The sequence below is a fragment of the Watersipora subatra genome, chromosome 8 (genome assembly GCF_963576615.1).
Source record: "Watersipora subatra chromosome 8, tzWatSuba1.1, whole genome shotgun sequence".
In the NCBI taxonomy this organism is placed as follows: Eukaryota; Metazoa; Bryozoa; class Gymnolaemata; order Cheilostomatida; family Watersiporidae; genus Watersipora; species Watersipora subatra.
Genome location: NC_088715.1, coordinates 6,792,384 through 6,819,558, shown reverse-complemented (window position 1 = coordinate 6,819,558; position 27,175 = coordinate 6,792,384). Strand labels below are relative to the sequence as shown.

The 27,175-nt window shown below is 36.3% G+C and overlaps 2 protein-coding genes across 5 annotated transcripts in view; one reads left to right on the top strand and one right to left on the bottom strand.

Annotated features, from left to right (window-relative positions):
• LOC137401373 (kelch-like protein 8) overlaps positions 1-10,440 on the bottom strand; it is a 29,732-nt gene extending 19,292 nt beyond the window's left edge. For both annotated transcript variants that reach the window (XM_068087690.1, XM_068087691.1), the window contains exons 1-3: positions 10,140-10,440; positions 6,132-6,768; positions 737-884 (exon numbers count right to left, since the gene is read on the bottom strand). In XM_068087690.1, the coding sequence (XP_067943791.1) occupies positions 737-884; positions 6,132-6,768; positions 10,140-10,224 (870 nt within the window). In that variant the 5' untranslated portion in view covers positions 10,225-10,440. The remainder of the gene's footprint in view (positions 1-736; positions 885-6,131; positions 6,769-10,139) is intronic.
• A 1,550-nt stretch (positions 10,441-11,990) lies between these two features.
• LOC137401600 (uncharacterized) overlaps positions 11,991-27,175 on the top strand; it is a 39,754-nt gene continuing 24,569 nt past the window's right edge. Inside the window, exons 1-4 of one of the 3 annotated variants that reach the window (XM_068088030.1) lie at positions 11,991-12,011; positions 23,736-23,860; positions 24,619-24,733; positions 25,941-26,032. In XM_068088030.1, the coding sequence (XP_067944131.1) occupies positions 23,762-23,860; positions 24,619-24,733; positions 25,941-26,032 (306 nt within the window). In that variant the 5' untranslated portion in view covers positions 11,991-12,011; positions 23,736-23,761. Of the gene's footprint in view, positions 12,012-17,868; positions 17,946-23,735; positions 23,861-24,618; positions 24,734-25,940; positions 26,033-27,175 lie in introns of those variants that run through there. The other 2 variants (XM_068088029.1, XM_068088028.1) reach the window with 2 other exon arrangements.

The window sequence follows — 27,175 nt, the reverse complement described above, 5'->3', positions numbered from 1 at the left end:
TATTGATGCTATGTTTCATTGATGAGTCCCTCAGTCATTGTTAGCATAATTACCTTGTTGATCACTTGAGGAGGAACTTACACCAAGTTTAGTAGGTAGTATGAAAGGTAGATAGATATATCTTAAGTAATATTTGATAGAAAATATCGATATTTCTATATCATTTGCAATTGTTTTCGATATTTGATGTCATCTGACTGCCAGGATGTTTCAAGATTAAATTTGACAACACTTGATCACAGTTAAACGCTCAGATTAAGCAAATATGCAATTATAAAATCTTTATAGTTGCGAAGAGACCGACAGAATAGAGACCAGGTGTTGGTGCAACTTGGAACACAATAACCCATATCAACTGTAGCAACGATAAAAACTAGTGACATCATTTCGAACGTCTTTTACTTCTGAGTGTTTTAATTGTGATCGAGTTTTATCAATTTTAACCTTGTAACATACTATCAGTCAGATCTCCACAAACATAAACAACAATCACAAATGATAGAGAACTACTGATACTTTCTGATAAAATCTACTAAAGATTTTGTGAAAGTTCATCTTTAACAAAAGTGGTGGATAGAGAACAACTCCAAGTTTATGGATACCTGTAGATTCCAACAAATGTTTTGTACCAAATAAATGGTGGAACTTTTTTCAACATTTTTAACGCATCTCCTCTGGGGTAAGCCTAGAAACTCTGCAGACACCCAAAATCCAAACCAAACCAGGAAAAGACTACCTGTATTTCAGAGTCGACGTTGAGTTCATCGCTGCCGATGATGTCAGCGAGGTACTGTGGAGACATGCTCATGAACTCCTCTCTATCAACCATCTCATTGAAATGATCAGATATATAGGAGTTGGCCAGCTCCTCCAAGTCTGTATGGCTATATATAAAAAACAGTCAAAATGCTGTTATCATTTTTTAACATATAACATAATACTAACATCGTCATCAAACTGTTCCAACTTACAAGAGATGTGGCAGAGCAATGAGCTAATCAGCCCAAAGTAATATACCAACATATTGTTAATTTAGTGGAATATCTCGTGTTTCTGTTTTACCACATGACAATTTTGTAAATATGCCCAAAAGGCCATTAAATTATTAAAACACTGTTAGGTTCCACTTTTTTGCCAGAAAATACCCTAGCAACCTTGACCTAGTCTTTGTAAGGCGGTGTAACTTCTCATGTGATTATGCTACAGAGGTAAAAACTAATTAAAATTTTTCAGTTTAGATTCTGATGATCTCATAGATATAGATCTTATCTAGTAATATTTATGGATGCTACTTGGGGCTCCCTCAGCGCTGCCCGTTAGTCACAAACATTGTCATGAGAAATCTATAGCAATAGCCTTAGAAGTCTTGCCAGCATTCAATGAAGGCTTACAACAGACTGTTGAACAGTAAGTTTGATTGCCTGGGAAGCTGAGATGCTCTCCACTGCGTCTTCCTTCAACATTTTCCCAACACCTGATTCTATCTTCAACCCATTAGCTATTCAAATGAGCTCTTTTCATTTTCCTCCCGTAACTGCTACCTTATGCTAATCTCGTGTTATACTCCTTTCCAACCAGGTAAAGGGCTGCTCCCTGAGAGACAATCGTGAACGATCAAAGTACCTCCATGCAACTACAGTACACATGTTCTACTAACCACTGCTGGCTATGTGGTCCACTCTTCCTAGTATATCTTTGTTTCATGTATTTCAAGATAGAAAATTTTAGTAGATTTTATCAGAAAGTATCGATATTTTTGTATCATTTGCAATTGTTTTGATGTTTGAGGTGATCTGACTGCCAGGATGTTTATATACTGAAATCGACAGAATTTGATCGTGATTAAAATGCTGCCAGTTTTCAATTTCACTTTCGATTTTATTTTGTAGGCCGAATGGCATTTTAAGCAGCCTTTATAAAATGTACATATATCGCTATAATGAGACACTGTGTCATACGCCATCCCATGATATGGAAAAAATACCAAATGGTCCATATCATTACAAAATTATTACCGTATCTAAACAGTCCCTACATGTACAGATTTGACTACAAACTCGATGCGAGCGTAGGGTTGAAACGTGTCAACAAGAATATTTTGTAGTTTTTCAACAACTACTATAACTTTTGGTGAAGAGCTTGTTACCCAGTTTTTGGGTCATACAGTCTGTAGTTGTGTTAACGCTTCTGCTTAAAGAGTTCTTACACGCATGCGACAGTATGCATACAGTTTACATAATGTGTAAACTGTATGCATACTAGTGCTGGGCAAGGGTAATAAAACTCATTGAACTCACAGGTTTATCTTTTCTCGAGTCTCGGGTAATAGATATTTTGAGTCGATCTTGCAGGTTTGGGTTTTGGCTTGCGAGCTCAGATTTCGGTACAAGGATCCGACAAAAAGAGTGGACAAAAACTCGGTCTATTGCCCCCTGCGCCCTAAACACTGTTTGATAACCCGCCTGTTAACCCTGGCCTTTTTGCCAATGCGTGTCAGAAACCCTGAGCAACCTGTCCAACGATCCTAAGTTTTTAAACTTTCATTATATATATATATATATATCTCTGAACAAATATCTCATAATACAATGATATTTGGTAAAACACTAGTAAAAAGTCGGGTAACCCACAGTAAAGGTCATCAAACAGAAAAAACAGTACTTTACCATTATTCAGGCTAAAACTATAAAAAATTCAAACAATTTTAAAAAACTCGTGAAAACATTTACAATTGCATCATATCCATTGAGCACATGTTCATCATTGTTTTATGACTCAGAATACACTGTAAAATTATAATTAGTATTATAAAATTCTTTATTTGCATCACAAATATCGGTCATTAGAAAATAGTAAAAAACAATAGATAAATTGAATAAAATTATGGTTGCATTGTAAATTTTAGAATATGTCTAATGTTTGGAAATTTTAGACATAAAACCCGTATAAACAAACCCGAAAACTCGTTGGCCAAGAAGTACTCATACCAAGCACTAATGTATACTGTCGCATGCATGTGAAGAAGCTTTGACGCTATATATACCTAGTTATAATATAGTTATCCCACGAGCAAACGAGCGGAGCGAAGTGTGAGAGTTTTTATGATAAATGCATGTGCACACAACTTACGAAAATTATTCATCAACAATGAGACGAACCCTTGGCAAGAAATTTCATCAACAAATTTAAGCATCGGAATGTAAAGTCGTTAAAGTATAATAACAAGACAAAACACATTTAAACCTATTTGAATATGTTACCAAGTCTTTGTAAACCGTCGGTATTATCTTTAAACTTACCCATCTGATCGGATTATACACAAATAGACAGATTAATTTGAACGAAAATTGCCACAAAAAGCTTGAAAAGCTCGGTTTAATAAAAGTTAAGACCGAAAATTGAAACGCCAATAAAGCCATGCGACAGATAGTAGAACTATTTAGCAGTGCGCATTTCACGAGAAAACCGTGCTCATTTCATCAGTCTATGGCATTTTTTACTTGTAATCAAATTTATTCGAAGGTTTCTGTAATAAACCTAGACCGTTTGAGGCGTAGACCGATTTACAGGTACGAAATTGTGGTACACAGTTTATCAGCCTGTGTTTTTTGTCCAATCACCGAAGGTTTCATTATTTGAAACGTTAGCCGAAATTCTTTACAACTTATGTACAAGCTAGGGCCGAACTACAACGCCCCTTCATGACGAAAACATTTTTTATTTTGCTACAGTTTTATACGCGCGAATGCTCCTACCGCTTTCTGTTAAAGATCGCTTATCAAAACCATTCTACATTCAACGCAACAAACTTTCAAACTGTGTATAGCTTGCCATTTTACTTCTAATTTTGCATTTCAGAGTTATAATAAACATATTTCTTTATTGTTGTTGAATTACATACATTACAGTAAATTAGGCCTACAGCTTTATAACACTTTTGTAACAGCTTTTATTTTGCTGCGGTTTGCAGAAATCTTCGAGACGCGTGAACGCTCATAGGTTTTCTATTATTGCTGTATTACTATATTAACAATATTGGTTATTTTAATAATATCAGTGCATTCTACTTATAATATTGGCCAACATTGCATTTCTCCTATTGCAAGGGAGAGACATAAACGTGTAATATTTTCCTTTCATTGTTGTTGTTTGTCATGACCAAACACTTTTTAAATAAATTTTCTAAAAACCTATATAAATACCACAACTTCTCGATATTGCTACCTATGACGTTTTGAAATGTAAACAAAATTGTGTATTGGTTTTCTATTATTACTATATTAATAAAATTGATTATTCTAAGAATATCAGTGCATTTTACTTCTAATATTGGCCAATATTGCATTTCTCCTATTGCAGGGGAAAATATAAACATCTTTTCCATTCATTATTGCTTATTGTTGTATATAATAACACCCACACCCAGTACATTACAGCTACCATTGCAGTTATCCTATTGCACTGCAGAGCCATTTGATTGCTAATATTGCATTTCTCAACCATCAGTACCCTTTATTTTTTTTGCCAATATCTCTGGCCATCTCTTTGGTCGTGGGCTGTATGACAGTGGAATTTCTAGTTATATTATAGTTATTATATAGCTATACCTACTATAAGCAGCGTACACAGTGAATACCTGATGATTCTTAGTATTGTGTAACTAACAATTGTAACTTTGATCAGTTTCAATGCACATTTTGCAGTTGAAATCAGAAATCAATGGCTCGCAATAGAATCCCAACTACCAAACCAGGTGGTTCATCTGTAAGGAAGCCTATGAAGGATGCTAACTAACCTACATACGATACTTGTTGATAATGGGCAGACAGTAATAAATTTTAGTAATTGATACGCTACAAGTAATAGCTCTGCAACAAATGAAGCATCACTTGTAAGGCAAAGTATTGTCAACCTCGTAATTTGGAAGCCATGTTTTCAAAATGATGGACTGCACACAGGTATCCTCGACATTCCTGTGATGTGAACTGCAACTATCACACATTTCGGCAACTCCTTCCACTAAACTAAAATTGCCCGAACTATAAACTAGAGTTTCGCATCACTAACAGAGAAATAAGGTTTCGTGCCCTTGAAATGGCTGTCTTTTGTATACTACATTCTATCCTGTGTATGAATTGTGTAAAATAGGCAAAATATCATAAACTGGAATTATTTTTAAATGCTCAAAGAAGTTTAACGGTTAAATGGTGAGCACTTTGTTAATGTGCTTAATCAAACTTAAAGGTTGACTCGCAACAAAATTCCCACTACTGTACAGTTATTTGGTATCAAAAGATTCACCATATCTTACTCTGCTGTGTTGTAGGTGCAAAATATGTGGAAATGTGATTACAAGCTCTTAAAAGCTCAAAAATGAAAAGCCGCCGTAGATTGGAATCTCTTTATTTCTCTGACGTAGCCATGGAATTTATTTATTGTTTTGTCACGTGATGTTCTCACGTGAATTGAAAGGCCAATAAAAAGCTCAATATAAAACCTATCGTAGCACTAGTTTATGACAAATACTTCGGGTTTCACCGAAGACCCCGTATCAAATACAGATGCTCGCTACTTTACAGTTTTGCTTTGGCCTGGTCTAATCGGCAAGTCATAATCTGATCATGGACCCAATACATCGCAAATAATTTTACACAGAAGAGTAAGACACGGTGAATCTTTCGATATCAGATAACTGTAATGTGAATTTTGTTGCAAGTCAACCTTTAATGTCTCCATGAGGATGTGGATTTGAAGTGGTGCAGAGATAAGCAACATTCGTAGGTTGCAGATATATGCAGGAGCTTAAAAAGATGAGGATTTCCACAATAAATTTCATAGCAGTTTGGAACTGATCAAATTGACCTAAGATCGGCTGCAGTGGGAAAAATGTTAAATTTGGAATTGCTTGCGCGACATTTTCTTATGCATAATTCGCAAGTGCCGTTTCCATCTTTCGCAAGCGTAAAACATTTGATCGAAAAATTGCGAGGAACAAAACTTGTGGCTTTTGATCATTTCCATATTGTTGATGGCACACTTATGAACTAACTGCGCCAGGGAAAGATAGTGATGATGGTCTGCACACTATTTATCCCATTTCAAACTGCTGTCAATCTAGAATATCAACTCACCCGTGCTGCTCAGCGAATTTCTTTATTTCCAGACAGTTACTCGGATGCAGCTGCTGTTTCATGAAGTCCGAACATGCCTGAGCGACAAGATCGAACTGGAGGAAGGATGAGGCATGGAGCAGAGCCTGTGCACTATCGATAGTTATAGTCAGTCGTCCGGTGTAGGCAAACTGAAGCAGAGAATCGACCGCCGTTACGTCCAAATCTTTAAGTTCTACAGACGATGACCTACTTTCTCTCATTTGACTAGTGAACATGCTCCTGAAGTAACGACTCGTACAGCTGAGAACTACGCGATGACACCGAAACAACCTTGTGCCAACCTTCAATTCGAGGTCACACATTTCACCCTTTAATCGAAACTCGTTAAGAGCGGTGAAGTTGTCCTTAAACAGCTTCGCGCTGACATCTAGAGTTTTAAAATTTTCGATATCCAGCTGATCGTTCGAGCCTTTGTTGCTGGAAGCTAAGTTTAATAATGAGCGAAATTGTCTTTGAGTGGATCTTGAGGGAGGGGCACGGGTGTCCCGTCCAAAATGATTTTTGTCAGGAGGTGATGAGCTGAGTGACGTTTCAAGAACGTTTCCTGTACTTCCGCCTCCACCATTCCTTCTGCCATGCGACTTCATCCCATCCACTGCAACATGAAGGTGCCACGTTAAAGACAGATGCTGCCTTTTTATTGGTCAGCTAAATTTGAAACTACTCTAAGAATCGCTGTTATTTATGACCATCAACTGGTGAAATCATATTGCATTTCCTTTTGTCTTTCTCCACATTATCAATGTCATGACTTGAGTTCAACTCAAACTAAAAAGAGCACTTGTTACCCAAATTTCTAAGATAAATCTTATTGACGATTACAATATACATATAAATGTAGAGGAGAGACCAGAGAGCAAAACGAAAACGACAGCTGACAACAGAGATAGATACCAGAGGAATCAAAGTATATATTAGAGTCTATGCTATAGGACATGCAGTAACTTGTACAGACATACCTCGACATACAAGCGTCCCAACATACGAGTGTCCCAACATACGAGCGTCCCAACATACAAGCGTCCCAACATACAAGCGTCCCAACATACGAGAAAATCGAGATATGAACAAAATTTTGAGCAAATTTTTCCCTTCAGATACGAGAAGCTTAGAAATACGAGCATATGAGCCAGTTGCCGATGGCCGCCAATAGCCAAGTATGTGAGAAGCCATTTTCAAAAACAGCCACACTGGTCTTTCTCATCGAATCAGTTTACAAGTTTTAAAAAGGTTGGCTAAAAGTTATAGTCAAAGCGAGGCAAAAATTGACAAGTCAGAAACAAATAATAAAATATTAAGACAGAATCAAAGTTTTGTTTAGTAAAAGATTAATACCTAGCTTCAAGTGTGTGTTTAGTAAGCCAAAATCATTTTAGTTGTACATTCAAAGTTCATGTTATGTTACGTAGCGTCACAAAAGTCTAGAGTACCGAACGACACGCTGTTAAGTCTCTCTCACACTGCCGTTAGACCCTACATCTGTCTCGAAGGTGTGAACTCCATACAGTACTGTACATAATAACTTTACATTTTATTGCGGATTACAACCACTGAATAGCCATTTGTTACTTTGTGTAGATACCGAATTACAACAATTGAAAACACGTTTCTCCAATGTAATATCCTGTTTCTAGGTGGATTTTTTTGGTTGAGAACAGATTAATCGCACGTGGTTATTTTATATAGGAAATAGTGTCTTGAGATGCCAGTAAATTGACATACGAGCTTAGTCCCAAAACGAATTAACTGAAAACTGACTGTAAACTGTTCTCAAGATTCAGAGATGGTCAAAGCAGGGCATTCTGGGTTATGTTACGCTACCATTTCCAGCCTTAGAAACTAAGTCTGAGTAGAAATGATGGTATTAAAGTTGTATAAATGACTAGTATGATGAACATGAATAAAGACCGGCTGTAGATCTACCGCAAGGGCATATACTAGGCACATACATTACAGCCTCCCTCTCCCTTCATTAAACACCCTGAAGGAGGCTGATAACCCTTCTACCTCATATTCACTATGACAGTAACTTCGGAGATTCACTGCGGGTCATTGCCATATCTCACTTTGTCAACATACTCGAAGTATATGGACCAGCTGAGGTGTCATATCAGTGCTTTACAAATCAATGATGATATTGTAAGTACGGTCACACCATTACATAGTGATTAACTTACACAAAATTTTGGAGGATATTATTAGAAAATATCAATTTCTATCATTTGCAATGTTTTTGATACTTGAAGTGATCTGACTGCCAGGATGTTTCAAGATTAAAATCGACAAAGCTTGATTACGGTTGAAACGTTTAGAAAAAATACATGCCGAAATACACTAGTTACGTTACTGTCTGCCTCACTCAGTATTGATATCGGCAATCGTATTTAAGTTGCAGCGTTATGCATCTCTTCAATCGGTCCCTTAGCGGAAGCGCAACTATAGACGTCATAATCACACTTTCGCTCAAATCTGAGCATTTTAACCTGTATAAAATTTTGTTGATTTTAATCTTGAAACATCATGACACTCAGATCACCTCAAACATCAAAAACAATCACAAATGATATAAAATTGCCGATACTTTCCTGATAAAATCTACTAAAACTGTGTAAGTTTATTTTTAAGATCGCCTCGACATACAAACTTTCAACATACGACGTAAAGTTCGAGCAAATATTTGATTCTGTTAGAATCTCCATTATACGACAGTTCAAAGTTTCTTTTGAAATATTGCAGCTTTGTAAATAAATGCAAAAAAGGTGGGCAAAGTTGCAATTTAAATGTAGATGCATAAAAGGTAAGTTAAATGCATCTTGACCTAGTTTAAGTCCGAGTTAAGTTCACCAAGTATCTCTGTAAGTACCTCTCCTTCTAAACCTATCAATTGACAAGCCTACACTTTCACTTGTATCTTAGTAAAACGAAAATAACTAGTTTTTCATTAAATATATTTTTATTAATTTAGCAAATTTACAAATACTTTTTTAAATTTAGCATTTAATTTTTTTATATAATGCATTTGTTCTAATACTACATTACCTGCAGTACTTATCAAGGATTCTGCTCTTTGGAACGAATTAAACAAATTACAATGTAATCTCATGTGACTATTTGATTCAACATACAATGTTTTTAACATATGAAGCTAGTCTCTCTGACTAGTTCCATTCAAAGGAAGTGGTTCAACTTTATGCTGGATGTCAATGCATAGCTGAGCCTATGTGTTTGCTAAATGAAGTGTGACGCTTCTAAATTTCACAACTGTAACGTGACTGTCATGCAACTGTCATGCGACTGTCAAGGTCATGTATATAGTTGTAGGTTAATAAGGATGAACTACTGAGGAAACGTTAGTGTCTACTAACAATCTCACACTTTTTATATTTGTCATGTAGGCTAAAGGTTTGACATGCGACACAATACTTGATGCTTGTAAACACCAACCATGAAGCAACTTAACAGGAATATATACTTTTAGTTTTGTTGACTTATTCTGCAGAAACTTGATTAGATTTTAAAATTTAAGTAAAACGTGCAAAACTATGGCTGGCTCCATCTTGCCTTCCTATTAGGGGCTAATTACAACAGGATTTTTGATGTACTTTACCATTGCGTAGCTACTAAATGATCTCTAAAAATACGTACTAGCCTCAGTAGTGAACTTGAGCGCTAGGTGATATGTTCCAAGGGGCACTCAAATCAGGCTAAAAAAGTAGTTGCATTCTATTAAAAACTAAAATATATGACCGTGTTAGTGTAAACTAAGAGATCCAAATGCCTGCTTGGTGTCCTACGGTTTAACAATAGCGCTATATGACTGCTCTATTCAATCTATGACCCTTGAGTATTCCAATTTGCTCTCCAAAATAGCAAGAATAAAATTTACTCTCGTTATTCTGGAGAGCAAATTGTAATACTCAGGTGTTATTATGCATGGGAGAAAGAAAAAAGAAATAAACATCTTACCTCGTCGTGCTGCTGTTTCCCGCGTGGGTATACAGAACTGTTCAGGCTGGTTTGGTGGTAGGCGAGCGTTAAGTCGTCCACTCATGGGAGCTGCCGTGATTACAGCCCTAGTAACGGCTAGAAAGGAGCAGTTCTAGCTGCATCTAATGCCTGCACAGAGTATTGACTCGTCGTTTGAAAAGTTGAAAGTTGACTGCCCATCCGTTGAATGCAGATGCAATGAGTGACCTTCGAGACACTTTTGTCTAAAATATTAATGATGTATTATTGACACTCGTTTAAATGTGTATTCAGAGCGCTCAACAACAATACCATGTCCTTAGCTAAGCTTAGATCGAATGAAACTGCTACGCGGTTGCTAGTTCAACTCCGGAAATGACTGGAAACCGATTAATCACACCATGGTTAGAATCTCTGAATCATACTTTTACATTTATAGAATGAGAACCGACACAACAAAGGAAACAAAAGAGGCGGTCTGCTTGTTTTACAACGCTGTGTGTAGAATGAGTCACAGCAAATTAGACCCTTTGATATGTTTCACGACTGGCTTGCTCGAAGACCAAAACAATATAACTAGCCGAGCCAATACACACCAACGGCTAGTGAGTTTTTAGTTAATTTGAGCAATCGACTAGCCAACTTGAAAAAATTGGTTGAATACTTTAAAATGAGATACAAACTTTTTACATCCTTTCACTTGACTGCAAAAGACAGAGCATTTTAAAACAGAAGATTCTCCGAGTGGATTATTGGTAAAAACACGTAAAACTAAGACTCCAACTCTAAGACTAGACTTCAGCAACAGTCTGGTGCAATAAAGTACACCGCTTCAATAGAAGCCTGCCTATCAGGGCTGCGAGCTGTTGTTTGCAGGAGTGCAGAAATCAATCATGAGCACGAAGTGTATTTGTTGTCCCAAAAAGATCCAAGTTGAGATTTCGTCTTATAAATAACCACAGCGTATCAACAAGTCTTTTATATGTGTAAAAACATAAGATTTTTCTTAGAATGGCCTTCCATTAACATATTGTTTTCATATATTCTGAATATGTCTGTTGTTCATTACTTTTTGTCTTTATTTTCATTGAAAACGCAAAGGCGTACGAGATTGCCCTAATCAGTCGTAACAAATGTGAAAAAGCTGTTCTATACAATAGGAGCCTGTTATGTAACAATCTTTTCCAAAGAGATAAACAGTATTCAAATCCATGATAAAGGCTACCATTTAGCAAGTTGCTCTTTCCCTCTCAAAAACTGATTCTGCTCAACTGTGCATATTGGTAAACGCAATGAACTCTCCTGTTGAAAGCTAACATGAGAATTTCTAATGTACAACTATTAAATTTATTCTCAGTGTAGTAATAGTCCAATCTGAACTGTGCTATATGGAAAGGAAGGTTTGTTTATTTGCATAACTGGATGAGCATTTGCACAAGGCAATTCATCAAAACTGTTACAATAGAATCTTCCTCAGAATGCAATGAAAGTCAACACAAAACCCAGCTTTTTGTAATGGATCTGTTTATCTTCAACGTTTGAATTCCTCGTAGTATAGCCTATGACAATGATAAATGGATGCTCAGAGTATCCGTTCCCTTTACAATAATGCTTATTAGCGAGCCGGAATACGTGTAAACACGACGGTTACTTGAGAGCATTAAGAAGTATGCAATGACTGAAAAGGAATGGCTAGCCGCAAGTGCTTAATTGGCTGCGACAACTCACTTTGACCTAGAAAAATGAATAGCTGGTGATGAACACAGATGCGGACAGTGTGACACACAACTAGCCGTATACACAATTTGCTTCAGAAGTGATTGGAATCAGAAAACCTTCCCCCAAAAAAGGGCTAAAGGTTCCAAATCTGAAGTGAGTTTTCGATTGTGTCTAAACACACCTTTAAGTACACTAGTCAACAAGCCAATAAATATGCAGGTAAGCTATCAAGTTGACTGTGGATAGCTTGACGCTTTATGATGAAAATTCTTCAAGATGTTCTACCAACATAGCATTCCTAGCAATTAAGCTTATTCTTAAAACTCACCAGTCTTTGGTGAAATCATATCTTACTGTTGTCGGTGTATTTAGCACCACATAACAAACAGATATGAGTTTGTATGATAACTTTAGTAAGAACTCGTTTAACTTGAGTCCGAGCAGTCTAGGTTTTAAGATTGTTTTGATTGATGTGAAGTTTTCTGGTGCTGGAATCAGGACCAGTGAAATTAATGACCCGGTAAAACTATCTAGTTTCTTGCCTTGGATTTATTTTGTGAAGTTGAATTTTTTAATTTAGAATAGAACGTTCCCAAGGTCACATCCCAAGGTCACATTGCTTCGCATTTGGGCATGAACTGCACAACACGGATTTTGTAGTTTAGTAGAGACTCAGTAGTTTAATAGACCACTACATGAAATGATACAAGGTATATGAGGTACTGAAGCTATTGAATGTGTTAAATTCATTAGTATACTGTTTTAGTTGTACATAGTCAAGCTGCGATTGGTTGAGCTGCACTTGTAACTGGAGGAAGGAGGGTTCTCATATTTTTATCACACTTCAAGATTCACGAACGTGTTACATCCCTAATAAAAATTTTATTGGGCCTAAACAAAATGTCAAAAACAAGTATATAAATCATGTGAACAAAACTAGACGAGTGTAAAACCGGACATCAAATTAATATTTGTAGGACTAAACTGCTATTATTCTAGTGCAAATTCCATGATTTTTCAATGTTGATTTTATTCAGCATCAATGTTTGCGCTCATTACAAATGAACAATCCACTAAACTTCATACTGAATACTTCCCAAAAAGGACATTTTAGAATGCTTTTTAGCGTTTCAATAGATGCAAACAAACTTGGTTCTGCTACTGCCCAACCTGACCAATCCTTCACAAACTGAAGAATTCAAGTACAATAAATTTCAACCAGTAAAATAGTGCCATTCGGCTCACATAGCAATTGTAACTGATGGACTACTGACCACAAAACTCACAAGTGAATATGTAAACGAAATGGAAAGCCTAAAAGATTGACAACTGGTGCAGAATAGAAACAGTAAAAATAAAAAGGTAGATAAACACATGTGAAAGACTAGACTACTTTTGGAAGTACCTATAAGATGGACAAGTAGAAACTTTCTACACAAACTAAGGCTTGAGATGATCTAACTCTGAAAAGGATACATTTGGACACATGTGACAAAAGAGATTTAGAAATTTTTTCCACACATGCATATGCTACGTGTTTATCTAAATAATATGCAGACGCTGCTGTTGATAACCACTTAAAAACTTGATAACAAACAATGAGTATAATTTAAGTCAAAAAACTATGACACACAAAGGCACCAGGTAAAGTTTAAAAAATATAGAAAGTTTGTTACCTGAATTAAATAAATCAAAGTAAAACCCTGTATGGCAAATACAAATCTACCAAATAAAGGTTTCCAATGTGATTGACAAAAATCACTAAAATCATGCAATGACACAAGGGCATAAAAGCAATCTTAATTCTCTTGTGTACAAAGAACACTTGTGTTCTTTTGGCAAAATGCTTCACAATTTGAAGCCTGAATGGCTGTTGTATCAACCAATGTATTCTATAGAGTCTATATTACTACTAGAGTCATAACACTACTGCGATCATATCATGACTGAAGTCCCGTATATTCCCAACTGCTTTTTTGTCCGTAATCTTAGAAATTACCCATGTAATTATCAAACTCTAAGATAATAGACTACTAAATTATACCAAGAGAATGTTTAAAAATCATCTATAAAAGTACATTTCTTTTTAAATGTATAATAAACTAGCGTAACATTAATTTCAGTTATTTTTGCATCAATCTCAACACAGAACCCTTTCTAAAACTTAAAATTTCATCAACCAGTAAGTCAGCATGCTTGACTTAATCCATGTAATTCTTTATATTTGTAATTTTGGATTTAAATTCATGCGCCCCATTCACTGCTAACCTCTGCTCGCTCGCTACTCAGCAGGATGCTCTCTCTGCATCACAAGCACTCTTCGAAGCCTTGCCAAAGCCTATTTAACAAAAGAGCTGCCCTCTTACCCACTGTGTGAAGTTGTGCCCTCTTACCTTGCATAGTCATCACTATAGCAGCATCTTACCGTATAACTTTTTTCAACAAACCTTTCAAGTTTCAAGTTGTAATACATATTCAAACTAGTTAAGAGTGTCATCGATGTTTCAAAAAAGACATCTTAAACAGAGATGTATCTTTACAAATCGGCAAGTCTTAAACTACTATCTATTCTATCATTCCTAAACAAATGCTCAGAGCCACAAAAACCAGCCAAGTGCCACTTTCAAACTCCTCAAATAATATTATATAATATAGTATTATATAGTTATACTATATAGTATTGTATAAAATAAGACAATCTTTCGATTATTTACAATCGTTATATTATAGACAGCCTCTATAATATTCCTATATTATAATCTGCATAAGATCAAGATATCTCTCATGTTTTGGCCTAATCCCTCTAAGCAAATCGCTGATAATAATAATTAGGTTCCCATAATAGGGAGGCCAATATGGGTGTCCATTTAAGAACACCAAGATAGAACAACTCATCTACATGGGTGGCATTGAACTGCATACAAAGCGGGAAAGAGACTCTGATTTGCTACTTGGGAACAATCTTTGGTAGTAAAAATCGTGAAGGCTAATTCTTACAAAAGGCTGTGCTCACAAATGGCCTGGAAATACCAACTGACATCAGTTGGACTATGAAAGAATACAAAATAATATCATAGTATTATATAATATTACTATATTATTGTATAACATAGTACAACCACTTATCAGATAGTTGAAATTGAAAATCTATCACTTAGGCCTACTAATCCATGTCATCATCTCTATAATCTCTCTCAACCTCTATAACTGTTAGTTAATGCTAAAGCTTGCCTTCTCTCAACAGGAAAATTTACAAGTTATTTGTACTTCTCTAAACATATCTTATGCCATAACTAATGTCTTCAATGAGCTTCAGAACTTTCATTTGATAACATCTTTTGGAGTTTCAAACTTAACTTATATGCAAGGATATACAGAAGATTCTGTAGAATCCACTCATTACACAACCCTCAATTGCAGCCTTTTTTCAAATACGCACCCATGTAAATGACAACATATGCTTGCAGCAATCATCAAATGGCAAAACGAATTTAAGATCGAGTACCACAGGGGTTCATATCAACTGAAGTCTAGCAGCAACTTTCCGGTCAAAGTTGTTATTGTAAGTGCAAAGTTCTGTTTCCTTGCACAAACTAGTTTGCATCATGTTAATTTTCATAGCATCTATAGCCTTGGCTATATTGAGACTTGATTCACCAGGAACGAACTATCAGAACATATCTTTACCGACACTTGCACTTTACCGACACAAAAGCCGTCTTCAAACAAATCCTCGTCCCTAACCCAAATAAGGACTCCTCTTCACAACCTATTCAATTAACCCAAACAGAAAAACCTATGGCGCCTTATAATGCCTCGCGTTGCGTGTTCACAACTCGAGTTGTACAACTCGAGTTGTGAACACGCAACGCGACTTTGTAAAAGTAAGGTGCAATATACTGGTATTACGATAGCATAACCGTAGATCTGGTTATATTAACAACGGTACATCAATAGGCACCCGTTAGCTAATAGAAATTAAACTATTTATGTATGTACTGTAAAACTAAAGCTAATGGCGAATTATAGTGTGCCGAGTTTGCAACTCGAGTTGTACAACTCGAGTTATATTTACCAACTCGAGTTTGTAAATATAACTTGAGTTGTACAACTCGAGTTACACAACTCGAGTTCATCAAAAACCCAAGCCGAGTTCTTTCAACAACAACTCGAGTTCAACAACTCGGCTTGAGAACATGGAACGTGAAGCACTGTGGGGGCATTGTACTAAACAACTCATCATTTCACTTTCTCTAGCTATATTTTTACATGTAATTTTTTTGGTGCATCATTAAACGTCGTTGACATAATTTCTATGTTTGTTTATTTTCGGTGTTCATCCAGCTTCTTGTCAGGTTCTAGAGAGATAACCCTTTTTTCATTTGAAAAAGAAGTGGCCCGGCTCCAACATAGATTGTTTTTTAGTTTGCCTTTTACATTCTACAATTGTTTTTGTCTCGTTATATTTATAGAAATAAATATGCGCAAATATCGCCAATATATATAATTTAATTGTGTCTAAATATTTAAACTATTATTATTAAATTTCTGTAAATGTTCTGTAAATGAGACACCCCAATTACTCACTTTGCTTTTTACAAACCCGTGTTAGTTTTGCGTAACACAACTCGAGTTCATCAAAAACCCAGGCCGAGTTGTACAACTCGGCAACTGGAGTTGTGAACACGCAACGCTAGGCACTGTAAGGCGCCATAAAACCTCTTTACAACCGAGTCACTTAACCAAACGGAATGTTCTTCACAAACCAGCCTTGAAAATAACTAAAATGTTTTTGAAATAGGTTTTCTTGTTGTGAACGGGTAATTAATCTTGCACAAAGCCAGCCAACTCCTGATGAGTGAACTTTGCTAAATGGATGGATTTGGGCGAGTTGTCTTCCTGGAACAAGTTGAACTTAGGCAACATGACTGCCACAAAAGTATTTTAATTGTGATTATTACAGTGCAATATAATGACATGCTGTTTACTAAATACCTTAATAACAAAAATAAAGTGCATGAAAGTAAATGTGTAAATGAGAGCTAGCTTTTGTACATCTTCCTCCACATTAGCTACATTTGGACAAACCAAACAATTGTTAAACCAGAAGTATCTAGCATTTATGGTTACAGAAATAAGTTTGTTGCTTATAAACTTCACCAAACATCAACAACTTGTCTGAAAACGGTTTAGTAAAATATAATGTACTTGACCCAAAACCAGAGTCATTAGGTCTCAGTTATACTAATTCTTTCACTGAAATGACTAGAAGTAGCTACTTGCAAAAAACTCTCAAGATCTGATTGATTAGATAGGACTTTGTTACAGCTGTGTCAGATATGCTTAAAACTTGAAAACAATTCAGCAAACTATTGCAGGATTTGTGGTCTAGAAAGCATTTTACATATTTAAAAGCCTCCAAAATAAACATAATGTAGTTCAAGACGGCAAAGGTACTACTGATTAATTCAAAATACCACACTGGCCTTACCACACAACTAATATTCTCAAAATCTGAACTAAGATAAATTAAAACGGCAACTAAAAATGCCACGAATAAAAATAGCCACTCAACATACAAAAACCACTGAACAACATGCTCGACACTCACTCAGCCGAACCCGGTCAAAATTCAAACAATAATAAGAATTTTTCTTTAAATTCCACGACCTTAATGACTAGTTTTCGGCTTACACAAAAGTGTAATCACAATTGCCAAGTTACTTTAAGTCCCTATTAAAAAAACTAACTGAAACCGCTTCAGCTAAATAGTACAGAGCATATATCTCGAATTCGAAATATCCATGTCTGCGAGGGCGAACACAAGTTAAAACAGCCTTGGCCTTCATATGCAGCTTCCATTGAGTCTTGTCAACAAATTGCGTTAACAACTTATTCGTTATATGGCGAGAATAAAAGAGGTACTTGTTCATAGTGTCGTTGAGGCGTGTTAGAATTTAGCGGCTTATGTAATGAAGACATCGATGTCTATGAAAAGCGAAACTGCTTGGTTGGAAAAACCATTTGGTAAGCTCCTGCCACCATTTGCCGTCGGACACCTTTCAAGTTTTTTTTTTAGTTACCCAGGTACGTTTACGATAGCTTGAGTTATTTCAGTTGATACTGATTATAATAATTGTTGTATAAGTAAATGAACTTACATAAACTGAAGTAAAGAAAGAGAAGAGAATCTGTCTCTCGTTCCACCTTCTTATATACTACCAATACTGCCTGATACTACCTAATCTACTAGCTTTGCCCCTAGCTTTATTCGCTAGCTTTATCCACCAGCTTTGTTCACTAGTGTCAGGGTTGGAAATTTTGAAAGAAGCAGAAAGCAGCAATTGTTGTATAAACGTGTACACTTACATGTATTGGTGTGAAGACGAGGAAGAAGAGCGTCCGTCTATCATTACACTTCCTAATATCTTCCCCATACTGCCTTATACTACCTAATCTACTAGCTTTATTCACTAGCTTTATCCAACTTTATCTACTCACCGTAATTACCAAGACCACCTGTACTGCTTTGAGCTCAGACACCCATAGAGCGTGAGCCTAACAACTCCCATAATACTGTAGTGAATTTTTGCGCTTGCCTCTCGCTAATATAGGAACTTACGGCACTTGAAATCACTACTAAGTAGGTTCTGGTTACAAGTTGTCTTATACTGAATGAGTATTAGCTCTCGTGCACAACTATAATTTTTGTAAGCAAGAATACTGGAATAATGAGTATGGCTCTTTATTACGCAAGCTAAAGCAGCACAGAGATTAGTTAATGTTCAAATATTCCACAAATGTCCATATATAGTTTCGTCACTTGTAGACAGTATCTGGTGCTCTGTGCTCTTTGTTCTTCTGTCTCACTAGCGTATCTTCCTTCATGACTTATTCTTACCCATCCTGTTCTACACTGGCTTGGATATCCTTATATACAGTGTTCCATTGGCTTTCCATGAAAGCTGGCTTGCATATTACTACGCTAATCCCAGGATAGCTTGATGCATGTGGCTATTATAAATAGCTGAGTTTAGCAAATCCATAACAATACAACATGCCCTTTCTTTTTTCTTTTTATTTTGGGCCACCCGATCACTACCAACAAGCAGACGTAGTTACTTACCTTACTTGTGTTACTCGTTATCTGTTACCTGACTCCGTTAGGGCAGTCTCCATAGGCTATGCCTCTGGCTTGTCTGACCCTGTGCCACCGTCTAAAATACTCTCCTCATTACTGCCAGCTCCATTGCCAGTCTGCACTGGCTTTTCCATCACCCTGACCTCCGCCGCTACCAATACTTCTACCGTGACCACTGTCACTACCAACACTACTTCCACCAACATCTCCAACACTACTTCCACCAACCCCGACCATCCCGGAGTCTTTTGGTTGGGTCAGTAATGACTCCTCAACCTCATCTCCGTCTCTTCCGTCTTTACCTCACTTCTCCCAATAAAAGGCAGGCTCGACAGGTCTCCTGTGGGAGGTCTCTACCTGGGCCGTAACCGGCTGCACAGGGATGGCACCACAGAGTTGGGAGTTGACGTAGGCCCGGACCTATCTAGCTCAACCTGACCATCCACCAGTGCTGATCAGCTACCAGCAATTTTCCTCTGAACCTCGGCTAACACCTGCACTACTACTCTGAATGCCTCGACATTTTCCAACTCCATGATTGCTGCCTTACGCGTCGCTTTTAGCCTAGCCATTTTCTCCTCTGACTTCCTCTGTACCTTCTTCTCTTCCTTCTCTATCTCTGCTACCTTTCTCTCATGACCATCTCTGTCTATCATTTCATTGCTGGACACCTCAGCTAAAAAAGAGCAAACTTTCTCCATTACAGATACTGGTTCAGCTACTTTCTCAGCACCTTCACTTACCTCATCGCGACTGTGTTTTCTATCATATCCCATAGACACTTGCACCTCTCTGGTGCCTTGGGCTGTCCCTTCTTGACTACCAATTTCTACGTATCTGCTATTCTTTACTCCCTTGGCTTCACAAGTCCACCAAACTTGACCTGTGTGGCCTTTCTTAACATCGTGCTCTCTGTCAGACTTATTTGTCAGGTTTTGCAACTTGACATCATCTGAAACATAACTTGACCCAGCAATAATTGTTCTCGGCGAAAATGGCTTATCTGGCTTAATACTTCTACACTCCTTAAGAGGCTCAAACTTGCTTTCGCATAACGCATTTACAACAGCAAATAATTTTAGCTGCTTTAACTCAGTTATGCCCAAAAAGTTCGTTCTCAATCATTTCACCATATGAACTTCAGCATCCAAATGCCTGTGTTTACTTTCCAAATGAACTATTACACTTCCAACCACTTTTAACTCGCTACCATCAGCAGTTTCTAAAACTGTCAACAGTTTCTTTAACCGTAGGTTCAACTTATTGACTGTTGCCTCGGTTACTATTGACACCTCGGCCCCAGTATCAAACGTAAACTCCACATTTACTTCATTAACTTCTAAATTCTTCACAATTCTCTTGCCTAGTCATTGATCTTCACCATATTTATCTCTAGAGCCAGCAAATCTGGCACTTTTACCCCTGTTACTGTCACTTTCATCATGCCTAGCCATCTCTCGCTTCTCAAACCAACTGTCTCTCTCATACCTGCTCATGCTGTAATCTCTGGGTCTATTCCACTTATCCCTTACATCATGAGGACTTTCTCTGCCCCAATACCTCTCCCTACTGCTATCTCGACTGCCAAACCTTACTTCTCTACCCTTATCCCCGCAATATCGGGATACGTGTCCTCATTTCCCACTAGAAAAACATTTAATGGAGGGACAACTCCTCATCTCATGGCTACTACGCTTGCAATTGTAGTATACTCTATTTTCACTACCTCTACTATTTGCTCTATATCTAGAGACATGCCTCTTTCTGCTATTGTCTCTTTACTCCCTACTGTCCCTGTTATACTCTCCAATTCTTGCCCCATACCTACTAACATCACGCTCATCACTGCTATCCCAATAATACTTTTTACCATTCCTAAGACTGCTTCTAAGAGAATATCTACCTCCTGACCACCTGCTGCTACCTCATCTGTCGTAACCTACATCTCCCTTATCCCTACAGCCACTCCGGTACTACGCATGACTGTCACACTCTGATAACCTTGCTACCTCCTTTTTAGTCTTACTTTTTAAATCGCTACCTCTATTATTTGCTCTCACGAATCTGTCTGATTGTTTCACCATCTCACGAGCCCTCAATGCCTCATTCAACATTACCCAGGTCAAATTGGCATTCATCAAGTCTCTACTCATTTCTCTATCTCTTAACCCGTTAACTGCCACTATAAGATCAAACCTTACTCTATCAGCATTGTTCGTTACCTCAGCATATCTGCTTAAACTCTCAACTCGTAACAAGAACTCTATCACTTTCACCAACTGAATGTCTAGCCGTCAAAAATTTATGCCCCTTCACAAACATGCTCTCCTGTCTACCATAATATTTTTGCAAAATCTCTACTGCCTCTTCATAAATGACATTTGTATCATATACATCAAACCCTGTACCTTTCAACACCTTTCTACCACTTTGTCCAATAGCTATCAATAACGGTATTAACTTAGCTCTACCTCTCATAATAGAACGTATATTGCCATCTTCACCTTCATAATCTCTCCTTTCAACTGCACTCACAATACACAAATTCATCTCCTCTATAAATCTTTTACGCAAACCATCACCGTACTCACCGAACACAAGCTTCGAGTAGCCGATTTCCATCACGTCACTACACAATACTTTACGCCACCAATCCACTTTTCACCTCTCCTATTTTTCAGTTCTTAACTTCAACCACATCATGAACAATAAGTTTTTGTACTTCTCCAACACTGACACTTCACAGCTTTGTCACTTCACTGCTAAGATAACTCACCTTCACAACACTACCCCACCACACCTCAGCTGCACGCCCGTGAAAAGGTATCATCAATTGTTAAACTTACACCACCACCAGTACCTGCACTCTTTCATTAACGATCTCAAGAAAGAATCAAAGCTCTGTCAACTGCGCCATGTTGTATAAATGAATAAACTTACATAAGCTGAGGCAAACAAGAAAGAGAAGAGTCTATCTGTCGTTCTATGTTCTTATATACTACCCAATACTGCCTAATCTACTAGCTTTGCCCGCTAGCTTTATTTCCTAGGTTTACCCACTAGCTTTATTCTCTCACCGTAATTGCCAAAACCAACTGCACTGCATTAAGCTCAGACGCCATATAGCCTGAGCCTAAAAAATCCCATTATACAACGCTAATCATAAAATTTTTACAAGTAAAACTACTTGTTTTTTAAAAATCTTACTAAAAAGTTCAGACCAGAGCGAAATAAGGGTAATAGTTACGATGGTCATTAATTGCAACACTTCCAACACAACACTTCCAACACAACACTTCCAACACAACACTTCCAACACAACACTTCCAACACAACACTTCCAACACAACACTTCCAACACAACACTTCCAACACAACACTTCCAACACAACACTTCCAACACAACACTTCCAACACAACACTTCCAACACAACACTTCCAACACAACACTTCCAACACAACACTTCCAACACAACACTTCTAACACAACACTTCCAACACAACACTTCTAACACAACACTTCCAACACAACACTTCCAACACAACACTTCCAACACAACACTTCCAACACAACACTTCCAACACAACACTTCCAACACAACACTTCCAACACAACACTTCCAACACAACACTTCCAACACAACACTTCCAACACAACACTTCTAACACAACACTTCCAACACAACACTTCCAACACAACACTTCCAACACAACACTTCCAACACAACACTTCCAACACAACACTTCCAACACAACACTTCTAACACAACACTTCCAACACAACACTTCTAACACAACACTTCCAACACAACACTTCCAACACAACACTTCCAACACAACACTTCCAACACAACACTTCCAACACAACACTTCCAACACAACACTTCCAACACAACACTTCCAACACAACACTTCCAACACAACACTTCCAACACAACACTTCCAACACAACACTTCCAACACAACACTCTAACAGACTGCTACGAAGCCTAATCGCAACGCAATGCGACACATATTGCTAAACGCTGACTAATAACTTTAATTTATGAGGGCACCGCTTGTTCATGCTTTAGTGTGTCCGAAAGAAAGACAGTCAAGAGGGAATCATATGGTATATATTGTTTTGAGTTAGTAAGAAAATGTAAACTAATACGTAATCTTGACTTCTTTGGTAAACGGTATAAAACGTTTTGTTCATGAACGTTAAGTTCATAATAACTATTACAAATAAAACTATTAAAATAATGCAACGATCTTTGAATATCGGGGTTTACAATAAAACTTCTTGCCAGTAAGTGATTGTTCTATTAATTTTAATGCGTCATATCTATAAACTGGCACGTGATGGATAAATGACTATGTTGATTTTGTCATGGTCTGACTTACATACTTACATTTTTTGGAATCAACTCCGTAAGTCTATTAAAGGCATAGAGAAGATGGCCAGTTTCAAAAGAGAACTCAGAATGTATCTTTTAACATGTGAATAAAACCGATGACGACAAGCCCAACGCCACGACTAGCTATGCTATTGCGTATTATGGGCTTCATCACTCCTCCAGCTTTTTTCTTTTGCTCAACTAATTTTGTTGATGAAAATAAATCACAAATCACAAAAATTACTATCAGTTATTAATCATATAAGAAATTAACTTGGAAAAACTTCTCTCCTATGAATGGTGGTGTATGTTGTTGCTTCAGAAGTTTATGAACTGTTTCATATTTACTGGTTGTAGCTTAAAGACTAAATTAGTGAATAAATATGGATGACTATGAACAGATTCGACATCTGGCAGATGGAGGCTTTGGAAAAGCTTACTTATATGAACGAAAAACAGACAGAGCACAGTTTGTAATTAAGGTAATAAAATCGGAAATTTTATTTTTTATGAGCTGAACAATGAGAATTTGTGATAACTTTTAACAAAGCATATTTATTTAGTGTAGCGTACATGTCTTTTAAAAACAGCATTTTTAGTCAAAAACACTGAAAAAAGTGAAGGTCAAGAACCGTACACTAGGTAAAGGATTAGAACAAGCATACTAAAGTTAGCCATTGGCAATGTACCAGCCTAATAGCAAGTGGCAGGCAACTGCATTACCTATTACTGTTTATAAGTTGATTTTCAGTACCTGTGCAACGCCGGGCCTTCTGCTAGCGTAAAGAATTAGAAACTGTTGGCCGGAAAAAATCGTAAGAAATTTTAAACAATTTTTATTAAATCAGCAGCATTTGGATTCTCAATTCAATTTAGATATCATGTTGTAGAAAAATGAACTGTTTTCATAAGTCGCAACAATTGTTGCTGCAAATTTACCTTCTCTTACCTTCGTTCTCATTTGGTGTGTATAACACACGTATAGGGACAAAATATGTAAAAAGCTTATGTGAGGCTCTGTGTCTATTGTTTTGGGTGTTATTTGGTGACGCAAATAAGAAGTTTCCCTTTCATATTCATAGATAATCATTAGAATCACTTCTACTGCTTTATGCAGACGGCTGTCTTGTCTGCATAAAAGTAAAGCCCCCCTCTTTAATTTCTTAGTAACTGGGAGTTAAAGCAAGCATTTCTAGCCTTTTACAGTTTCTAGACTCTAGACGACTTGCACTATTAACAGGTGGTCAACATAGCCATGTTCTCCCCATCAGACACAGTAGAGTCGATGAGAGAAGTGAAGGTGCTCAAGAAGCTTACTCATCCCAACATTGTCAAATTTGAAAATGCCTTCAAAGGTTTGTGAAAGACTTCCCGGGCTACCATACTTTTAGCTTTCTGGTTCATTTATTATATTATCAAGGCTAGAATGTCGCTGTTTTTTTATACTCAAAAGTTTCCAACAGTAATTCCATTTTAATTTGTTTAATTAATTTAAACAAATTAGAATTGATAATCCAATTTAATTCCAAAAATAAAGTACTATGTGACAAATGTGAGGAATTCTAAAATATGATACAATCAGTTAATTTATTACTTTATTAAATTTAAATGTGTATTTAAACTAAATCTAATTTAACTCATTTTACATATATAATATTATTTTTAGGCTAAAATCAAAGCTTCCTAATACACGGACTTCATAATTTCATGTTTCAGTAACCCAAAAAAATACAAATACATATGTCTAGTTTAATTATTATTAATCTGTGAATTAATTTGTTAAAGACAATTTTTGTGTGGTAACACATTACAGCTGTTTTAATCTCGAGACTTTTACCCAGACTGTAAAAAGTAAGTAGGATGTTCATTGTTTCACTTCAATTTTTATCAATTTATGACATAAATTATTAATTTATATTGTAATTTAATAAGTTATAATATAAATTATATTTTATAAAATTATAAAGTATATATTATAATTTATTATATAAATAATAATAACTGTTATTTTAATTTAAAATTAAAATAAATATTATCAATTTATAATAATATTATAAATTGTTTATAATATAAATAATTTATATCAATTTGCACCTATGATTTATGATATTAAAAGCAAATTTTGAACGTTTATATTATTCCATGAGCTTTTAATATGTGACATATATTGATATTTTATGCTTGATAGTCCTGACATAACAAGTTAGTTAAAATTGGAAGGAAACTAAATAAAAATGGCTTACAGGTCACATGTTTCAAATCATTTAAATAATAATAATAAATAATTTGGTATCATTGTGTAGCTAGATTTCTTTTTTGGTCTAAGCAGTAGTTTTCCGCTTAAATGTATGTATATAAGGACAACTTTACAAAACTGTTGTTTAATATATGTCACATGTGGTCTTGCAGGGTTAATAACTAATGACGACATTTTATGGTTCTTTTTGTAACAGTCCACTTTGTAGAGTTGTTCTCACTTGAGCAGACCAGGCATTTAGTATAATATGGAATGTTAGACAGAAAAGAGAGTCGGTGATCAGCTGTGCTGATCGTGTGTTGCAGATGGTTCCAACATCTGCATAGTCATGGAATATTGCGAAGCTGGAGATCTGCACACCAGAATCACATCTGGCGAAGATATTTCAGAGAGACAGGTGAGGCACTTCATGATTTTCTTATTCGTTAATTTAGTGGCCACAATGTGGGCCTCTGTGAGATATGTTTCTGGTTTCAGAAGAGGTTTTCTACATGCTTACAAATAAGATTCCTCATAGTTTTTTTTCAGTTTTTTTCCCCTAATTCAGAATAAGTGAGTAACACGGAGTTGAGCCCCATGCAGAGCAATCTTTCTATTCTTTTCATTGTTACCGTATTCTGGGGCCTCAGAAGACAGTGGATTAGCTCAGTTAGTTAGAGTGTCAGTCTAATAAGATGAATGTTATGGCCTCATTCAAATTGTTTATTATTAAAATTAAAGTAGAAAAGATTATTATAAAAGTATTATCTTTATTACCATTAGTCAATTTAAAGTATAGCTACTGCTCTCTATGTTCATAACCCTTCATAATTCATGGATGATAAATAATTCATGAATATTAGATTCATTGTAATGAGTGGTTCTCATTGGATAAACTACAATTTCTTCTGTAATTCCTTCTATCTGAATACAGTTTCATTTGAGTATCATTTAAGAGGACTCACAGATTCGTAGTTAATAACAGGTGACTTTTGAATCAATATTCAATTATCAGAAATGATAAAGTGCAGTATGGATGTCAAAGCATTTTATTGTTGTGTTACAGTAGCAGTTGTTTTAAATGTGCCAACTTTCATACAATCACCTGTTATTAACTACAAATCTGTGAGTCCTCTTAAATGATACTCAAATGAAGCTGTACTCAGATAGAAGGAATTACAGTATAAATTGTAGTTTATCCAATGAGAACAACTCATTACAATGAATCTAATATCCATGAATTATTTATCATCCATGAATTATGAAGGGTTATGAACAGAGAGAGCAGTAGCTATACTTTAAATTGACCAATGGTAATAAAGATAATACTTTTATAATAATTCTCTCTACTTTAATTTTAATTATAAACAATTTGAATAAAGGCATAACATTCATCTTATTAGACTGACACTCTAACTAACTGAGCTAATCCACTGTCTTCTGAAGCCCCAGAATACGGTAATTGTAAAAGAGATAGAAAAAATTGCTTTGGATGGGGCTCAACCCCATGTCAATTATTTATTCAGCTGACGCTATTACTGTGATAATTGGTCGCATTACA